The sequence below is a fragment of the Nycticebus coucang genome, chromosome 7, assembly GCF_027406575.1.
Source record: "Nycticebus coucang isolate mNycCou1 chromosome 7, mNycCou1.pri, whole genome shotgun sequence".
In the NCBI taxonomy this organism is placed as follows: Eukaryota; Metazoa; Chordata; class Mammalia; order Primates; family Lorisidae; genus Nycticebus; species Nycticebus coucang.
The window spans coordinates 5,004,736-5,021,670 of record NC_069786.1 but is presented as its reverse complement, the minus strand read 5'-3'; the positions used below and the strand labels follow the sequence as shown (position 1 = coordinate 5,021,670).

The 16,935-nt window shown below is 46.7% G+C and overlaps 1 protein-coding gene across 7 annotated transcripts in view; it reads left to right on the top strand.

Annotated features, from left to right (window-relative positions):
- ARHGEF10 (Rho guanine nucleotide exchange factor 10) overlaps positions 1-16,935 on the top strand; it is a 101,896-nt gene that overhangs the window by 25,235 nt on the left and 59,726 nt on the right. For 6 of the 7 annotated variants that reach the window (XM_053597714.1, XM_053597713.1, XM_053597708.1 and 3 more), the window contains exons 7-10: positions 1,094-1,150; positions 7,070-7,230; positions 12,462-12,576; positions 14,881-14,987. In XM_053597714.1, the coding sequence (XP_053453689.1) occupies positions 1,094-1,150; positions 7,070-7,230; positions 12,462-12,576; positions 14,881-14,987 (440 nt within the window). Of the gene's footprint in view, positions 1-1,093; positions 1,151-7,069; positions 7,231-9,384; positions 9,502-12,461; positions 12,577-14,880; positions 14,988-16,935 lie in introns of all 7 variants that reach the window. The other variant, XM_053597715.1, reaches the window with a different exon arrangement.

The window sequence follows — 16,935 nt, the reverse complement described above, 5'->3', positions numbered from 1 at the left end:
CTATATTTTTAACACTTTTTACTTGTATTTGGCTACTCTTGGCCTTCAATGGTGGGAAACATTATGGAGCAGTTGGTTTCTCTCAGTGGTTTCCCATTTCACAGGGCTCCACTGAGCTCTCTATTTATGAAATGCTCTACACCACTTTTTTTTTTTTTTTTTTGGAGACAGAGCCTCAAGCTGTCGCCCTGGGTAGAGTGCTATGACATCACAGCTCACAGCAACCTCAAACTTCTGGGCTCAAGTGAATTTCCTGTCTCCGCCTCCCAAGTAGCTGGGACTACAGGCACCCATCACAATGCCCAGCTACTTTTTGGTTGCAGCCATCATTGTTGTTTGGCGGGCCTGGGCTGGATTCGAACCCGCCAGCTCAGGTGTATGTGGCTGGCGCCTTAGCCGCTTGAGCCACAGGCGCCACTTTTTTTTTTTTTAAGGCCCGAATAGATGAAACCTTGTTCTTTTTTGTACACCAGAATGCATTAATCTCATAACCTTAACAGTGTTTATAAAAGAGCCTTATAGAAATGTGTAATTGCACACAAAATCATAAAAATTGACCTGGAAACTATAAAGTCCTTATTAGTGACGTTTTACTGTTCTTTAGGGCTATATCCTTCATTACCAAAAAAATATTCTGCTCTAAAAATGTTGCTTATTTGGGTAAGGTACCATTCACTACCCTTATAAACTAACTCTGGATAATTACAACAGCCTGGAGACTATGGCCCTATCTAATTAAACCTGTGCTCCAGGCCAGGCGCAGTGGCTCACGCCTGTCATCTCAGCACTCTGGGAGGCTGAAGCAGGTGAATTGCTTGAGCTCAAGAGTTTGAGACCAGCCTGAGCAAGAGCAAGACTCCACCTCTAAAAAAAAAAATAGCTGGGCATTGCGATGGGTGCCTGTAGTCCCAGCTACTTGGGAATCGAGTGGCTCACTTGAGCCCAAGAGTGAGGTTGCTGTGAACTGTGACTCACTGCACTCTACCCGGGGTGACAGAGCGAGACTCTGTTTCTAGAAAACAAACAAAAAAAAAACCCCTGTGCTCCATTTTTAATGATCTGTGTTTAATGTTTTCATCCTTTTTTATTCCAGATCCTGAAGAAGCAATTTATGATGATGTTCCAAGGGAAAATTCAGACTCTGAACCAGGTTTGATTTTGTCTGGAATTGAATTTCAGGAGATTCAGCTTAGTGGTCTTTGTCTTTAGATACAGAAAGGTCTATCTAGTGTGCACATAATCCTTCAATGTACAGCCTATGTGTCTTCTCTGTGTTTTACATGGCTCCTTGATACATCCTAGAACATTAGTGTGTGCACATGTGTGTTTATATTACAATGGCCTGAATTAGGGTGGTTATCTGAATTACCTTAAGGAAGCAGGAGAGATTAAGATGCGGAAGATATGAGCAAATGACGTGTATCTTGTACGTGATATAAAGGAGACAGCAGAGAATCAGGAAAGGTCAGATTCAAATAAAGAATTATTGAGAATTTTCAGAAAAACAGATTCAAAGCAGGTTTAACTTTGCATCAACCCAGACAAGGGCAAGTACAGTTGAAGGTGCAGAGCCCCAGGTCCACAGGAAACCTTTCAAAGCAACAAGGGACAGATGTGATCACCACAGGAGGGGGCCTGGGGACCGAGGGCTCCGTGCTAAGGACAGCACCGTGGCAGCCTGGGCTTCCGCACGCGGCCAGCATTCAGTCTTTAGAGAGAAAGAGGCAGCAGCAGACAGGGCTGGGGAGATCTCACAGACCCCGAGGAAGAGCTTGCCTTGTACATCCAGGGAGACACTGAGCCTGGAAGGACTTGGGGCAGTGGAACCGGTTGGAGAGTGGAGTGACCAATGTGGGTGGATATCCCCAGGTGTAGGTTAAGGCGGCACTGAGGGCAAGGACTCATTCCTGGGAAGGACTGCGGCTCCAGGCACTGGCCCCTGAGCAGGCCATCTGTGCTGAAGTCTGTGTTTCAGGAGGAGGGTATAGATACTGATTTTTCCCCCCTATGGTTAGTCAAACTACATTTTATGGGTAACTGCTAAGAGAACAGAAATAGATTATTTAACTTTCAAGCTAGTAAAGCAAAACCCAATCTAGTAGCAAGCAAGAAAACATAAAATGTTTTTCCCAAATTGTAAGAAAAACGATTGCACAAGTCCAAATATATTGGTGCTTGTAGTGAATATAAATTGGATTTAGTTGTCAGTAAAAGAAACTGCCAGGCTGGATAAAACAACAAAGTCATAAAACTCTTATGAGAGATACACAGGGGTATGGGACATTTGTAAGTAAGTGGATATAAAAAGAAATATAATGACAATTCTAACCAAAATATTGCCAATATAACTATAAAAATATATTCAACATTAAGCCATAAAGCAAAGGATAATTCACAAGGTATATAACAGTTCTAAATGTATATGGACCTAACAGAATAGCCTTAAGATATGCATTTAAAAAAATAGCAAAGATATAATCAGAAAAATATAAATACTTGATTGGAGTGGGAGATTTTAAGAGTGCTGTTTCTGGCATTGGTAGACCTGCAATTAGTAAACTACAGGAGATTAGAACAACAAAATAGTATGATTGGCTGAAAGGTCATGTGTAGATTCTTGAAGCAAATAATGCCAGAATATGCGTTTTTCCAACACGTGGACTATTTTGAAAAATCAATTATAACGTATGCCTCAAGGAAATATTGACAAATGCCAAAGAATTGATATTCAGACCTCATTTCTAATAACAATTGAATAAAATCAGTAAAAACCAAAAATATTTTGAAATTTAAAGTCACACTAGTATGTAACTCATGGTCAAAGATGAAAACTGAATGGAAATTAGAAAATGTTTTGACTTGAACAGTAACAAAAATGTAGAGGATAGATTTGAAATAATGAAGATAGACATAATGGCATATGTTACAAAAGACTGAAAAATAATGAACTTGGCATCCAACTTAGTTACATAAAAGAGCAGTGGAGTAAATTAAAAGGGAGTGGAAGGAAGGACGTGATAAGGGCAGAAATGATAAAACCAAGAAACAATATGTGGTTCCTTAAAAGAATACAGAAATAGACAAGCCGCTGGTAATATTAGACAGAGAGAGAAGGAGGGAGGGAGAGAGGAAGGAAGGAAAAAAGTAATCTAAGAGGATGTGACTGCAGCAGGAATTTGCAAAAACCTTAAGAGGCTTCTCTACATAACTCTATATTAATGAACTTAAAACATTGAGATGAAATTTAGTATTTTCTTGAAAAATTATTTGCACCCCCAATAGAGAACTATAATAAATCTTTAATGACCCAAGATACTGAATCAACTGCTGAAATAACGTGCATAAGAGTTGGGCCTGGACGGTTTAGTGCCTGGGCTTTACTAGCCTTCAGGGAACAGACGCTTCCTCTTGTTACACACCGTCCCCGTGAAGAACCGCACAGAGTGTGCTCTCTCACTCACTCCATGAAGTGAGCATAAACTTGTAAACCCCTTGCTCGAGGCTGAAATGGGCCTCCAAGTGTCAGGTAGTCAAGGCCAGCAGTGTCTCAGCACAAAGCAAAAGCCCATTTTATCCCCTTACCCTTGTCTCAGGCATCCCTTAGCACTAGGAGGCCCTTTTAATGTGATTTCTCCAAATTAATGGGCATAAATCATATGCTTAATATAAGTTTAAAAAGCACTTGATAAGGCTTGGCGCCTGTGGCTCAAGCGGCTAAGGCGCCAGCCACATACACCTGAGCTGGCGGGTTCGAATCCAGCCCGGGCCTGCCAAACAACAGTGATGGCTGCAACCAAAAAGTAGCCAGGTGTTGTGATGGGCGCCTGTGGTCCCAGCTACTTGGGAGGCTGAGGCAGGAGATTCACTTGAGCCCAGGAGTTGGAGGTTGCTGTGAGCTCTGATGCCACAGCACTCTACCCAGGGTGACAGTTTAAGGCTCTTTCTCAAAAAAAAAAAAAGCACTTGATAAGATTTGGTATTAAGAACACAACAGAAGGAAACGTTCTTAACATCTGCGGTACACTTACTTAATGGTGAAGAGCTCAAAGCATTACGTACATGTTCATTCCCCACACACATCGTGAGCTGTCACACACAGAGCTCTGTCCTCGCTCAACCAGGTGGCACAATCCCTGCCTCACGAGTCTGACGCTGGGGGCTGAGGTAGATGGGGGCATATTTATAAACAAAATTCCTAGGTGCTTGTTAATAAATATGCTCATAGGTGGTTATTTAAATGTACACTGCAAATAAAGAGAGGACTAAAGGCTGGCTGATGTAAAAACAAGTCTGAAATGTGGTACTGGGTGATTTGTCCTGCCGGCTAGGCCTTCCCTCACAGAAGATGTGACTTGGAGTCTCAGAAACCAACATGCCAAGAAGGTCCACAGCTAGGCTCCCTGCCACAGTGACAGCGGCCCTGCCTAGGCCAGCGTCCCCTTGCACAGGCACAGCCAAGGGCAACTGAGCCTGCAGCTGAAGGAATACTGTCTCCTTCCCCACCTTGGGACAAGGAAAATACACTCAAGGACCCCACAAATGTTCCCAGCACTTTTGTGGCCACAGAGCCAAACATCTTCCGATGTGTCTTTTTGAGATTCCCTGACAATCCTCTGTGGTCAGCCACTACACTTTTTTGGCTGGGGATGCCAAGTGTCTGATCCTCACGACGGCCCACTGGTACAAGAGCTCTCCCTGCACCGAAGCGTCTTACTGGCATAGTCTTGAGCACCTAGTCCTTCCTGGCTAAAGTGAACTTGGTCTCTAAGTCTGTCCAGGCTGCTGTGACGAGATCCCACACACAGCACACACACGCTTCTCACAGCTGTGAGGCTGAAGTCTGAGGTCAAAGCCCTGGCAGACCCTGGTTCATGGTGACCATTTTCTCACCGTGTCCTCCTAGGGTGGCGGGAAGTGTGAACCAGCTCTTGAGACCTTTCATGAGGGCCCTAGTCTATGCACGAGACTCTTCCCTCCAGACCAGTCACCTCCTCATCCTGTCCCTGTGGGGGTGAGAGTTTCAGCACGTGAACCCCGGGACACACGTTCAGTCCGCGGCAGCATGAGCTGTGGCCCTGAGTAAGTGTGTCTCCTGGAGAAACACCCCCTGGGCCAGCGCCTGTGGGTGGGCTACCCCTCTGTGGTGGCCTTGTCTTGAGTGAGAGCCGGGAGGGCCAGCAGCCCCTGTAGGTGGGGATTAGCAGTGGGTAGTTAGATTAGCCATAACGTGAATAGGTGTGTGGGCCGCACACGTGCACCGCATCAATTCACAACCAGCACCGAGCAAAAGCATCAAGAGGAAGGCGGTGCGTGTTCCCTCTGGAGCTGCACCTGAGGTGCAGACCTGTGTTTGCCGACCCGCGGCTTTAGCTCTGTGCGTGTAAAAGTTTATTTCTGCCTTTAAATGGGAAAGCATTACAATCAGGGCAAAACATTGGGATTTTAGGCCAGGTACATAAGCATGTCTGTTGTTTGTGCTTTTTGGTGTGTTCAAAATGTTTCACGATTGGTGTATTTTGCATGAAGTAGACACACTAGGTCTCAGAGGCTCCTTCTAGTTAGAATGACACAGCAGCCCCACAGCCAGGACCCCCACGCTGGGCTGAGCTGCTGAGTTTGCTGTGTGCCCAGCCGGTGGCCCCCGTCTGCCGCACACTGAAGGATGCCACTGCCGCGTCGAGAAAGTGAGCTCATTTTCACATGTCATGGTTTTGCCAGGAGGACATTTACTCTTCAGAGGTTTTTTATCAGGAAAGTGAAGGGTCTGTTTTGTTTTCAGCAGAGAAATACCAGAAGACTGCGGTAATTTTAAAATCTAGGGATTTTTATGGTGACAAAGTCACATCTAATTTCTCATTTCCAATAAGAGCAAATGTTTGTTTTTGAATATCATCGTGTATACTAAGCTCACTCTTCGTCCTAAAGAGTGTATTTATTAGTACTTAATTACTTGGGGTTTTTAAGCCCACCTTTTATTTCAGTGAATAATTGTGGATGCATAAGAAATAAATTTAATATTTTTAAGGCATGAAATGCTGTCTTCCACATAACTTGTGTTATCCATAAATGATCATTTAAAGAATAAGTTATTCTTAAGATGTCACTTATGTCTGAGGAACTTCAGGTGAAGTAAACATGTATGCTTTAGTGATTGAGTAATAGAAATTAGACACTGGTATTCTGGTAATTTGTAGAATATCATTTTTATTCTCTAAAAGTCTTGTTAGCAATACAGCATTGAAAATAGAAAATCCGTGTGTATTTCCTAGCTCCACTGTGCGTTTTCATCTCAGTCAGCGTTCCTTCTCTTGCATTTGAGACCCTTGCTTCTGTTTGAAAGAGGCGCTGGACTGTGGGCCTGGGTCTCTGTTGTCACGGCAGGGCAGGGTTGCCTGCAAGGCAGCGCAGCTCAGATCACTCACTTTTGCAGAATGTGGATTATGGCCCTCGGCACTTTAAAATACAGATCCCTTGTCATCATATTTGAGGGCATAAACATGACCTGTTCTTTGCTAATTCTGAAATTACTGGCATGATGAAGTAACTTAAATACACTAGTAAGTTTTATTAGACCACTTTCAGCACAAAAGAAAAATTCAGTTGTTTAAAGCGAGCTTTACATGCGCTGTACTTAAATATCTGTGTAAAGTCCGTCCGTCCGTCTCTACATCCATCCATCATCTATCGGTCCTCTCTCTACCTACCTACCTGTCATCTACCTATTAATCATCTGTCTATCTAATTTTTTATAATTCATACATTTATGTAAGGAAAGATTTTCCTTTGTGGAGAGTTCTCTCTGGCCAAAAAATGATTTGGACAATTGCAGTGGGGTCCTATGGCCAGTGGTCCTTAGGCTGCAGAATCGTCCACAGAGCTTTCCTCAGCTCCTGTAGGTCACAACCTTGGGTGCTGCCTTTCCAGGGCACCATGCTGCCCTTCCAGATTATTCTGCTTTATCCTAACTCCCCAATCTAGGCGATTCGGTAAAACAACAAACAAGCACAAAACAGTCAGTAGTGAATTCTGAATCTTTATTTTAACTTCATTTTGGAATTTGTGCATCCAGATGAAATGATTTATGATGACGTGGAGAACGGAGAAGGCGGAAACAGCTCTCTGGAATATGGGTGGAGTTCCAGTGAATTTGAAAGTTACGAAGAGCAGAGTGACTCCGAGTGCAGGAACGGGATTCCCAGGTCCTTCCTGCGCAGCAGCCACAAAAAACAAGTATGTGTCCAGTCTGCATGCGACAGTGTGGTAGCACGTGGCCAGGGCTGTGAAATACGATTGCAATTCACATTTCAATTAAATAGCTATTTGTTAAGAACCTGTCATGTAATTTGGGGAAAGCATAAGATGTTGGCAAAGGAGGAGTCTGTCATTTCATTCAGTGAGTATAACTGTGGAAAGATTTGGAGAGTCAAACTTTTATGAACTAAGTCACTTACAAGGTCTTAGGCAAGCTTGCTACTTGAAGACTTTAAGAAAGTGAACAGTCGTTCTCTGAATTGTTTGCGATATGTGTTTTACACTTTGTGCGTCATGCTGGGCACACTGAACAGACGACAGAGGCTTTACTCAGCTGCACTGTGCCTGTCACTGTGAGCAGAAAGATGCAGACATAAAGGGTGCTAAAAATGATGTTAAAGGACAAAAGCTATTAAGCTGCTCCAGCACGATCTCTTCTTAAAAGGAATTTTAATTATTTTTTTCTCTGTGGAAAAGTTTTTAGATTGAGTTCAGGGAGCAATTTCAGAGTGAATTCTGGAGTTGGGGGCTTGTCCCGGGGAATTGCGAGTCGAGGTTTCCGGGTTCTGGTGGTGCCTGGCCGTGCTGCACGCACGCCCTTTGTGTTTTGTTTATAAAGTGTTGGTTTGTGCTGAGCCACAGTGACATCAGTGTGCTTCATGTACGTCCCGTGTGAGGTCCAGATGCAGGCCACCATGTGTATTCTACGTCCAGGGCTGGTCACACACAGACTGATCAGAGGCCTCGCCACGACGCTATTGGTGAGGACCAGTTTTACCCTCCCTGGCCCCACACAGCCCCTGATAACCAGAGACTACAGTCTTAGAGCGAGCTGCTCCATCCGTGTGGGCTACAAGTTATTACGGGCAGCTGAGATTCTCTGTATTCTGCGAGCTTGTTTTCACAAAACTCGGAGAATCCGCCAGTTTGCAAGGTCAGCTTGCTTTTACCCAGTGTCATTAACAAGCTTTGCTCAGGAAGTGTCACCAGAATTATTAGAACTGGGATTTAAACAACAAATGAAGCTTTCTGTGGGTAAGATGGCATTTATCATATATAGCCAAGTCAGAAACCTGTGATGAAATGGGATTTACAGAGTGAGATGGGGCGTTCAGTCTGTGCCTGGGATGCTTTCGAATTTTGCCTTCATGGTGTACCATGGACAAGTGGGGCCGGGTCAGGTGTGGACCACTAGTGAGCCCACCAGCACTGTCAGGAACGTCCTCCCTCCTTGCCCTCAGCCTGGACCCGAGCTCCCAGACCAGGCACCTGAAGTGCTTAGGGATGGCCACAGTTCGGCATTCTTTCCCTCCCAGGACAAGAGAGAAATGAAAGCAGGAACTTGGCTTGTAAATGGAGAGCAGCAGCAACGGGGCTTCTCCCTCTGCCTCCCGCATCCTCATGTCTCTAGAGCAGCGCCCTGGAATGGGGATAGGATGAGGGGCAGGTACAGACAGAGTGCCACATGTGAAAGGTTAGGCCTGTTCATGGTGGCAGTGCCACAAGAAGAGCCCGGCTTTTAAGTGTAAACAATCATATTTTAAAAACTACTAAAATAAAGTCTCAAAAACAGTCTCAAATTTTTATCAGAAGCCTCCTGTGGGGCCCAGCTGCATGTACTTGAGGTTCTGTGGCCACACGGAGGAGGCTCCACAAGGTCCCTCTGTCCCCGTCAGTTTGGAGACTGCTGGGACTCTATGCCGGCCATATCCAAAGTCTGTCACCCCTCAGCACACTTTTGGATACAAGTATCTTTTGCTTGGGTGCTGACATAAAAGAATAGTTTTTTGTGCATTCTATATATTTGATAATAATTCCATCAAAATATAAACGAAAAATTTTACATAGATTTTTTTTCATGCATTTATCTATTCGTATTTGGCATGGAAAAGTCTCCAGTCTGGCTCATCTGAAATAGCATCCATCTTTTGATGACGTGTTTATCTCCCAAACATCAGCTTGGCTGGTCAGTGGGGCTCTCACGCAACATATGTGGTCCTGGGACCCCTGTCCCCAGAGAAGCTTGCGTGCAAATGCCCCGAGCTGCCACTGCCAAGGTCCTTTCAATGTAAGATTATCTCAAAGTTCCAAAAAGAGCCTTTTGTGAAAAGATTGTGTCTCTCTATGCTGTAGCTGTCCCATGACCTAAGCCGTCTAAAGGAGCACTATGAGAGAAAGATGAGGGGCTTGGCGGCCAGCACAGTGGGCGCCGTGGAGGTACAGCAGCTGAGGCAGAAGCACACGTTGAAGGTAGAGTGGCTGACCCTGTGTGCCGCGGGGACGGCGTGGCCTGGAAGCTGGCTGTGCCTTAACAAGGGAGACAAACCAAGGCGGCTCTGCTGCTCATGGTTACAGCCGTGCTTCTCACAGTGTGGTCCAGGGGCTCCTGGTGTCACCGGTCCAGGTGACGCCAAGGTGGTGTTCACCTTCTCACTTCCATCCTCTCACATGTGAGCTGGGGCCCCCCTGTGGCCCCAAGGTGCATGGCCTCACAGCTGTTGGAGTGCAGAGTCCAGCTGTGCCCGCAGGATAATAACGTAATAGATTTGTTAGTTTTTAAAATGAAGAGCTATAAAAATATTAAATTTGTTTCTCAATTTTAACTTCTGTAGTAAATATAGATAAATAAAACCCTGATAAACTAAGCTATTTGGGGTTCTCAACAATTTTTGAGAGTGTAAAGGGCTCCTGGGACCCAAAAGTTTGAGAGCTGCTGGATTCAAACATCCTGATGGACACCTGTTTGATGTGTTTTAAAAGGGCACTGTCAAGTACTTTTTACTTCAGTTTGATCTTTTGTCCTTTTGATATTTTGTGATTTATTCATAAACGTTGAATGACACTCCCACCAGTTTGTTCGCTGCACAATGCCTGGGGTCAGGCTCTCGGAGGCAACACCTTAGAATCGTGGCACCCCTTATGCATGGCTGGCTTCCCTGCGGAACCCCAGGAAGCAGGATCATGGGGTGGCAGGCAGCCTGGGTTTCTTTCCAGGGATGAGGGCCCCTTAGAGCTGGAGTGGAGTGGGGGGGGCCAGCCTGGGGACAGTGGACGGTACAGAGGTCTCAAACTTTTTAAACATGGGGCCAGTACACTGTCCTTCAGACCATTGGAGGGCCGGACTACAGTTAAAAAAAAACAAAACGACCATGAACAAATTCCTATGCACACTGCACATATCTTATTTTGAAGTAAAAAAACAAAATGGGACCAAATACAATCATACCGCCGCATGTGGCCTGCGGGCCGCAGTTTGAGGACCCCTGGTGGAAACACATAGACGTGGGCAGCAGTGAGGGCCACAACAGGCAAGTGGCCTGGTCCAGTGGACTCCCTCATTTAGTGACAGGAGACCTGGCTGAGACATGACGCTGGGAAGCCGTTCAATTCCCAGAACCCAGGGTCTTCCGCTGCTTTACAGGGGGTGGGGCTTGAGAGTGTGGTGGGCACCTGACTGGGGCTGGCTGGAGACCAGGACGGGTCTGGGATGGGAAGAAGCTAGCTGGAGGCGCCTTGCTGTGAACCCGCAGGAGACACTGGGGCAGGGCAGGGTCACAAGGTCGTGGCCAGAAGACGGGACTTGGGGGAGAGGTGCCAGGATAGGGTCGCAGGGCGCCATCCTTTGCTGGGGCTGAGGGATGTATGAGTTGGGAGCCCAGTGCCTTTGACATTTTAACATCGCTGTAAGAGAAGGTTGTACAGGTGATGGGCAGTGGAGTCTGGTGCTGGCTCAGGCAGGCAGGCATGGGTGTGTTCTGTCCTGTCGAGTGGTGACTGGAGGTCATCCTTAGGAAGATGGAGTGAAGAGCAGAGTGAAGCCTCTAGGCCAGTGTTTTTCAACCTCTTTTATCTCACAGCACACTTGAACCCATATTTAAACTTCCACGGCATACTTAAATTATATCGATCAAAAAAAAAAAAGAAAGAAAGAATTTACTTATTGTGCTTTGAGCTTCTTTTGAAAATAGTGATCTTTAAAAGTTTTCATGGCACACTAAGATCCTCTCACAGCACACTGGTTGAAAATCACTGCTCTAAGCATTTGGAAATCAAGCACTTGCAGATATGGTCAGGGCTGGGGCTGGGCCTCCTGTCAGCAGGGCACCCACGGCCAGCGCAGAGGGCAGAGGGCCGCTGGGCCGCTGTGGGGAACTCAAGCAGGCACCCTCTGAGGGGGTTGGTGTGAAAGGACATTGGTTTGTCTCTTAACACATCATCTGGGTTTTCTCTAAAAGAAGATTCATGCCGTGTGCTACAACCGTGTACCTCAGATATTAGGTTTTTAAAGATTAAGACGTGAAGTGCCATAGCCAGGCACGGTGGTGACTGCCTGTCGTCCCCCCACTGGGGAGGCTGAGGTGGGATGATCGATTGAGCCCAGGAGTTCGAGTCCAGCCTGGGCAACACGAAGTGACCCTGTCTCTAAAAAGAAAATATATATATTAGAAACAAAATGCCCACATGTGCATCAGAAGCTCCCAAGTGTTATGACATGTGTGAGACTTAAGCTAGGCTCCAGAGAGTTCCAGCTCATGCGCAGTGGTGCGTCCAACCCTGAGGCCTTGCATGGTACGGCCGTTCCCCCCATGGGCTCATTGGTCCCTGTGTATCAGTCACTAGACTGGACCTGGCCTTTCTGCCCCATGGTTTGCGCTGGGTCCACATGACTCCAGTATGAAGGGGCCCGTGAGCAGCTGGCTGAAGCTCCATTGGGACACAGCCATGGAGGGTCCTGGAGGGAAATGTTAAAAGATTAACTTGGAACTACGAGAGTCTGTAGTTAGTTGTTTTACCCCTTAATTTTGAGCAAGTCGTTTGACATCTGAACCCTGTAGTATATCCATTTGTGACCTCTACAAAGCTCTCTGTGTTTGTTAAGTGATTTTAATAAGAATGAAGACTGACTTTTAAACATAGCAGGAAACGTTTTTAAACATGTCAAGGAAGGGCTCTATTTTTAATGTTTGTTGTTTCCTTTTTTCAATAAACAAAACCAAACAAAAAATAGCTTCAAACCATACACAGATACACACACACACACACACACACACACCCCTAATAACTAGGAAAACTCTCCCAAACTGAAAAGGCAATTTCAGGTTGTATTTCAAGCCCTAACTACTTGACAGTATTCTTTTAAAATAAATAAAAAGTAGCATTTTATTGACTTGCACCACTTCTCATGTGTTTCCCCTTTTTTTTCTTAACAGATGCAAAAGCTCATGAAGGCTGCAAAGGAAGGAACCAAGGACGGGCTCGAAAAAACCAAAGCAGCAGTCAAGAGGGGCCGCTCCTTCATCAGGACTAAGTCTCTCATTTCTCAAGGTCTGTGACCGTGAGTCTGCACTCAGGAATGGTCCCAGCTCTGTGGGTCCCCATCCAGCTGAAAATCAAGGGCTGCGCTGGTAAAGGGCCGTGCCCAGTGGGCAGCGGCCTCAGTTCTCTTGTTGCTGTCTCCTCAGCAGAGCATAATCTGCGCCCACCCCCACCCCCTCAGCCTCACCCCTACCCCTTCCACATGACCCCCAATATGAAGGGGCCTGTGAGCAGCTGGCTGAAGCTCCACTGGGACACAGCCACAGAGGGTCCTGGAGGGAAATGTTAAAAGGCTAAATTGGAACTACGAGAGTCTGTAGTTAGTTGCCCCCCCCTCCCCCAGCCCCTCAGCCTCACCCCTACCCCATCCCTAAATCTACTCAGGTGTCTGGGACCTCGGAAATGTGGACTCTTAGCACTGTCACTCCTTATAAAATAAAACGACAGATTCTGTATTTACAGTTCACTGACACTCTGTGGTGTGTTTGCTGTCCTGCAAGGACTGAGGTTGTACACCAGGAAGGTGGCTTTCCTAACAAGGGCTTTAGGAACCCTTCTCCCCAGTCCGAGAAGATTTGGGATGATACTAGAATTTTTAAGTCTTTTCTAAAAACCTCATCAAGGCAGCAGTAGGCTGAGCAGTGTGTTTGTGAAAACGAGACTCCGTGTGCAGGTACCCTATGCACTGATAGCCGGGGCAGGCAGGGGTCATTCTGCGTCTCAGAAGATTTCTCCCAACTTCTACGCACTGATAAATTGAAATCTAGTTTTGTGGAAGGTAGTTGAGAGTCTTTTATTCTAAAGTGGTCATTGTGACTGTGACCTGGTTCTGTACAAATCCTGTTTCTTTGCCATTTCTCAGCGCTCTCCTGGTCTCCCATCCTGCACTAGTGTGCGGCTAGCGTTGCTAATGCCTGTCCTTAGAAAGGACTTTACAGTCACACATTTCCTCCTGGAGTGGTCTAGGAGTGCTACCAGTCCATGTGGGCAAAGTTTAGACTCATCAGGCCTTCTCGTCCTTTCCCCCTAGTGAAGTCAGTATTTCAGACAAGATGGAGGAAGGGAAGTCAGGATTCCCAAGGGGTTTATTTATTTATTTATTAGTTTGTACCTTCTGATAAAACGTCCAATGAAGTTTGTGCCCCAATAGAGGTGCTGCCACGTGCTGGGGGCACCAAGTAAAAACAGCCTTTGTGGAGGTGACTCGTATGCAGCCCCGTGAAAGCAAGGCGGGGAGGTGGAGTGTGGGATCTGGGGCTGCATTCTGTGCCTTGCAGCATGTGGTCTGCCCACCCACAGCACCACCGCCTGAGCCTGGGTTCTGGGGGCTGGATATAAGTGCCTGCTCTTGGCCCCACCCAGGGTGCATAGCAGGGGCTGCAGACCCATGCGGTCCCCAGGAGGCGCCCTGGGGAGCTAGTCTGAGCAGCCATGGTCCAGGCTGTGAGGGGAGGTCAGGACTGGCCTCTGGTTGAGGGGAGGTGGTTTCAGGAGATTGGTTGGAGAGGTGTGGGCAGAGCCAAGGGACAGGCTGGGACTGATTGGTGGTCTTTGTCCTGGAAGTACGTGAGAATTAAATGGGGAGCTCTTCCCTAGTCCCACAAGCCCCTGGCTTCAATCTCAGTGGGGAGAGGAGCCTGGACAGTGGTAAAGTTTTTTCTAAGCCTTATAGATGATTTTTCAGCATGGCCAGCATAGTGGATCACTAAATAAGGAAAACTCAGGTTTCTGTGACCTAAAAGGTCTTGTGCTTTGTGTATATTCCCTCCATTTTCTGCATTCTTTCATGGAGTTAGCTGTATCCAGATTTTAAAATAGTTTTAGTTTAAACAGCTTGATGTTTTGAAAGCTGTGCTTTTTCAGACTTAGAGAAGCAGATAGAAAGTTTAGAAATGTACGAAGTCTCACATGAGCATTTGTTCTTAGCCATTCTTAGCTGCTATTCTTTGTTTCTGATAGTGATATTCTATAGATTAAGAAATTAAAATGTTTAGTTTCTAAAGTATTCTAAAATTTTAAAATTCTACAATATTGCCACTTTATCATCTAGCTATTCAAACAGCACTTCTGCTTTTTGAAATTAAACTTCACATATTGAACATTTCAAACATTGACAAATACTGTATTACCTTATCGGAAGGATATTTTATTTGGTTTATTAAAATTTTACTACACTAAGTTGAATGGAAAAGTAAGTGTGGCAAATGGAAATGTCTACTCAGAACATTGACTTGACAGCTGATTTTACTATGCTAATTTTGTTGTGACTATATTATTTCAATGTAAAACTCATGCATTCTGGCCTTTTTTAAGATCATAGAGCTTGTCCTGAGGAAGAGCAGAATTTATTCATCGATGTTGACTGCAAGCACCCAGAAGCTGTCTTGACGCCGATGCCTGAGGGTTTATCTCAGCAGCAGGTGGGATGGCAGGGCTGGCCCTCGGTGCCGGTCACCAGTACAGTGTGCTACACGCTGGTTGGAGTCCATTTCCTTATCTTTGGGTAAAGGGAAGAGACAACTTGAGCAACAAGACCAATATCAGAGTTGTAAGGCTTTGAGGGCGAGGTTGATGCTTTTGGATCGGGTTTGAGTTTTTCCACCTATGGTAGCGTGGTGCAAATATGGAGACTGAGCTGGGTAGACAGCTACACACCTGGGCATGTAGATGCAGGCAGGTGCGGGAGAGAGACAGGGGGAGAGAGGGAGGCAGACAGATCCATGTAGAGCACAGTCTGATTAAAGAAAAACAACATAAAAATGCTCGGTAGTAAGGTCAAAGTTTAAACAAAGATTGAACAGGCTCCCTAAGAGCTGCTGATAACTGGTCAGGCCGCAATAGGAACTCACATTTCATTTGAACTGAAGGGGAGTCGAGGCCCAGGAGAATGAGGAGGTGTTGCATGTGTTCCCAGTGGTGCACTGAGGCTGGAGGAGGCGTAGACAGAGCTGGGGGACAGGTGTTCAGGGCCTGCCCTCAAGGTGATCAGGGCAGGCCCCATGCAGAGTCCTAGACAGGCTGTAGTGCACGTCATGCCCCACAGCCCTGGGATACATGGATTTCATTGCTGGGTAAGCCCAGGCTCAGAGGAGGCCAGTGATCTGAACCATGGCCTCAGCCACGTGAAAACGAGTCCTGTTTCTGAACTCAGTTCCCCTCATCACAACTCGGTTGTTGACACCTCTGTGTAGTTCACTCCTAGGAAGCTGCTGGACCAAGGGGGATTACTGATAGATCGTTCCAGGAACAAAGCATCTGGCACTTTCTGCCCATCCTCACTGTCAGGTTCACACACCTCATTGTAGCCTCAGGGGTTGTAAGAAGGGAGTAGATTCCTGATGCATTGTTGCCATCTGATGATGCGTCAGATCAGGAGAGTCATCTCCCCTGTCCCTTTACCACAGGGACACTCGCCTCACCTGGGTCTCTGAGCTGGTTACTGATGGCCCAGGAGGGGAGTGGGGCAAGGACCTGGTCTCTGAGAAACTGGGAAGTAGTGAAGTGTAAGAGGAAAAAAGTCCAAATGGGTTAAACACACAGAAGAAATGTTGCTAGGGTATCAGAGGGCACCTTGAGAAAGGAGGTGCCACAGGACTCGGATCCAGAGGGCAGGGTGGGGACCCAGACACAAGGAGTCAGGAAGCCAGATGCACACACCACTGAGCGTAAGAGAGCAGCCTGAGTTAAAGACGTGCAGGTGAAAAAAGGCATAGGGTTGTGGAGGTCGCTAAAGAGGAAGCGAGCAGGGGTGTGGTCTGTGAGGAGATAGTGAGTAGGGGTGAAGGTCTTGAGGAGACAATGAGTAGGGGTGAGGGTCTGTGAGGAGACTGGGTAGGGGTGAGGGTCTGTGAGGAGACTAAGTAGGGGTGAGGGTCTGTGAGGAGACTGAGTAGGCATGAGGGTCTGAGAAGACAGTGAGTAGGGGTGAGAGTCTGAAGAGACCGTGAGTAGGGGTGAGAGTGTGAGGAGACTGAGTAGGGGTGAGGGTTTGAGAAGACAGTAGGGGTGCGAGTCTGAAGAGACTGTGAGTAGGAGTGAGAGTGTGAGGAGACTGAGTAGGGGTGAGGGTCTGTGAGGAGAATGTGAGTAGGGGTGAGGGTCTATGAGGAGACTGAGTAGGGATGAGGGTCTGAGAAGACAGTAGGGGTAAGGGTCTGTGAGGAGACAGTGAGTAGGGGTGAGAGTCTGTGAGGAGACAGTGAGTAGGGGTTAGGGTCTGTGGGGAGACAGTAAGTAGGGGTTAGGGTCTGTGGGGAGACCGTGAGTAGGGGTGAGAGTCTGTGAGGAGACAGTGAGTAGGAGTTAGGGTCTGTGGGGAGACAGTGAATAGGGGTGAGAGTCTGTGAGGTGACAGTGAGTAGGGGTGAG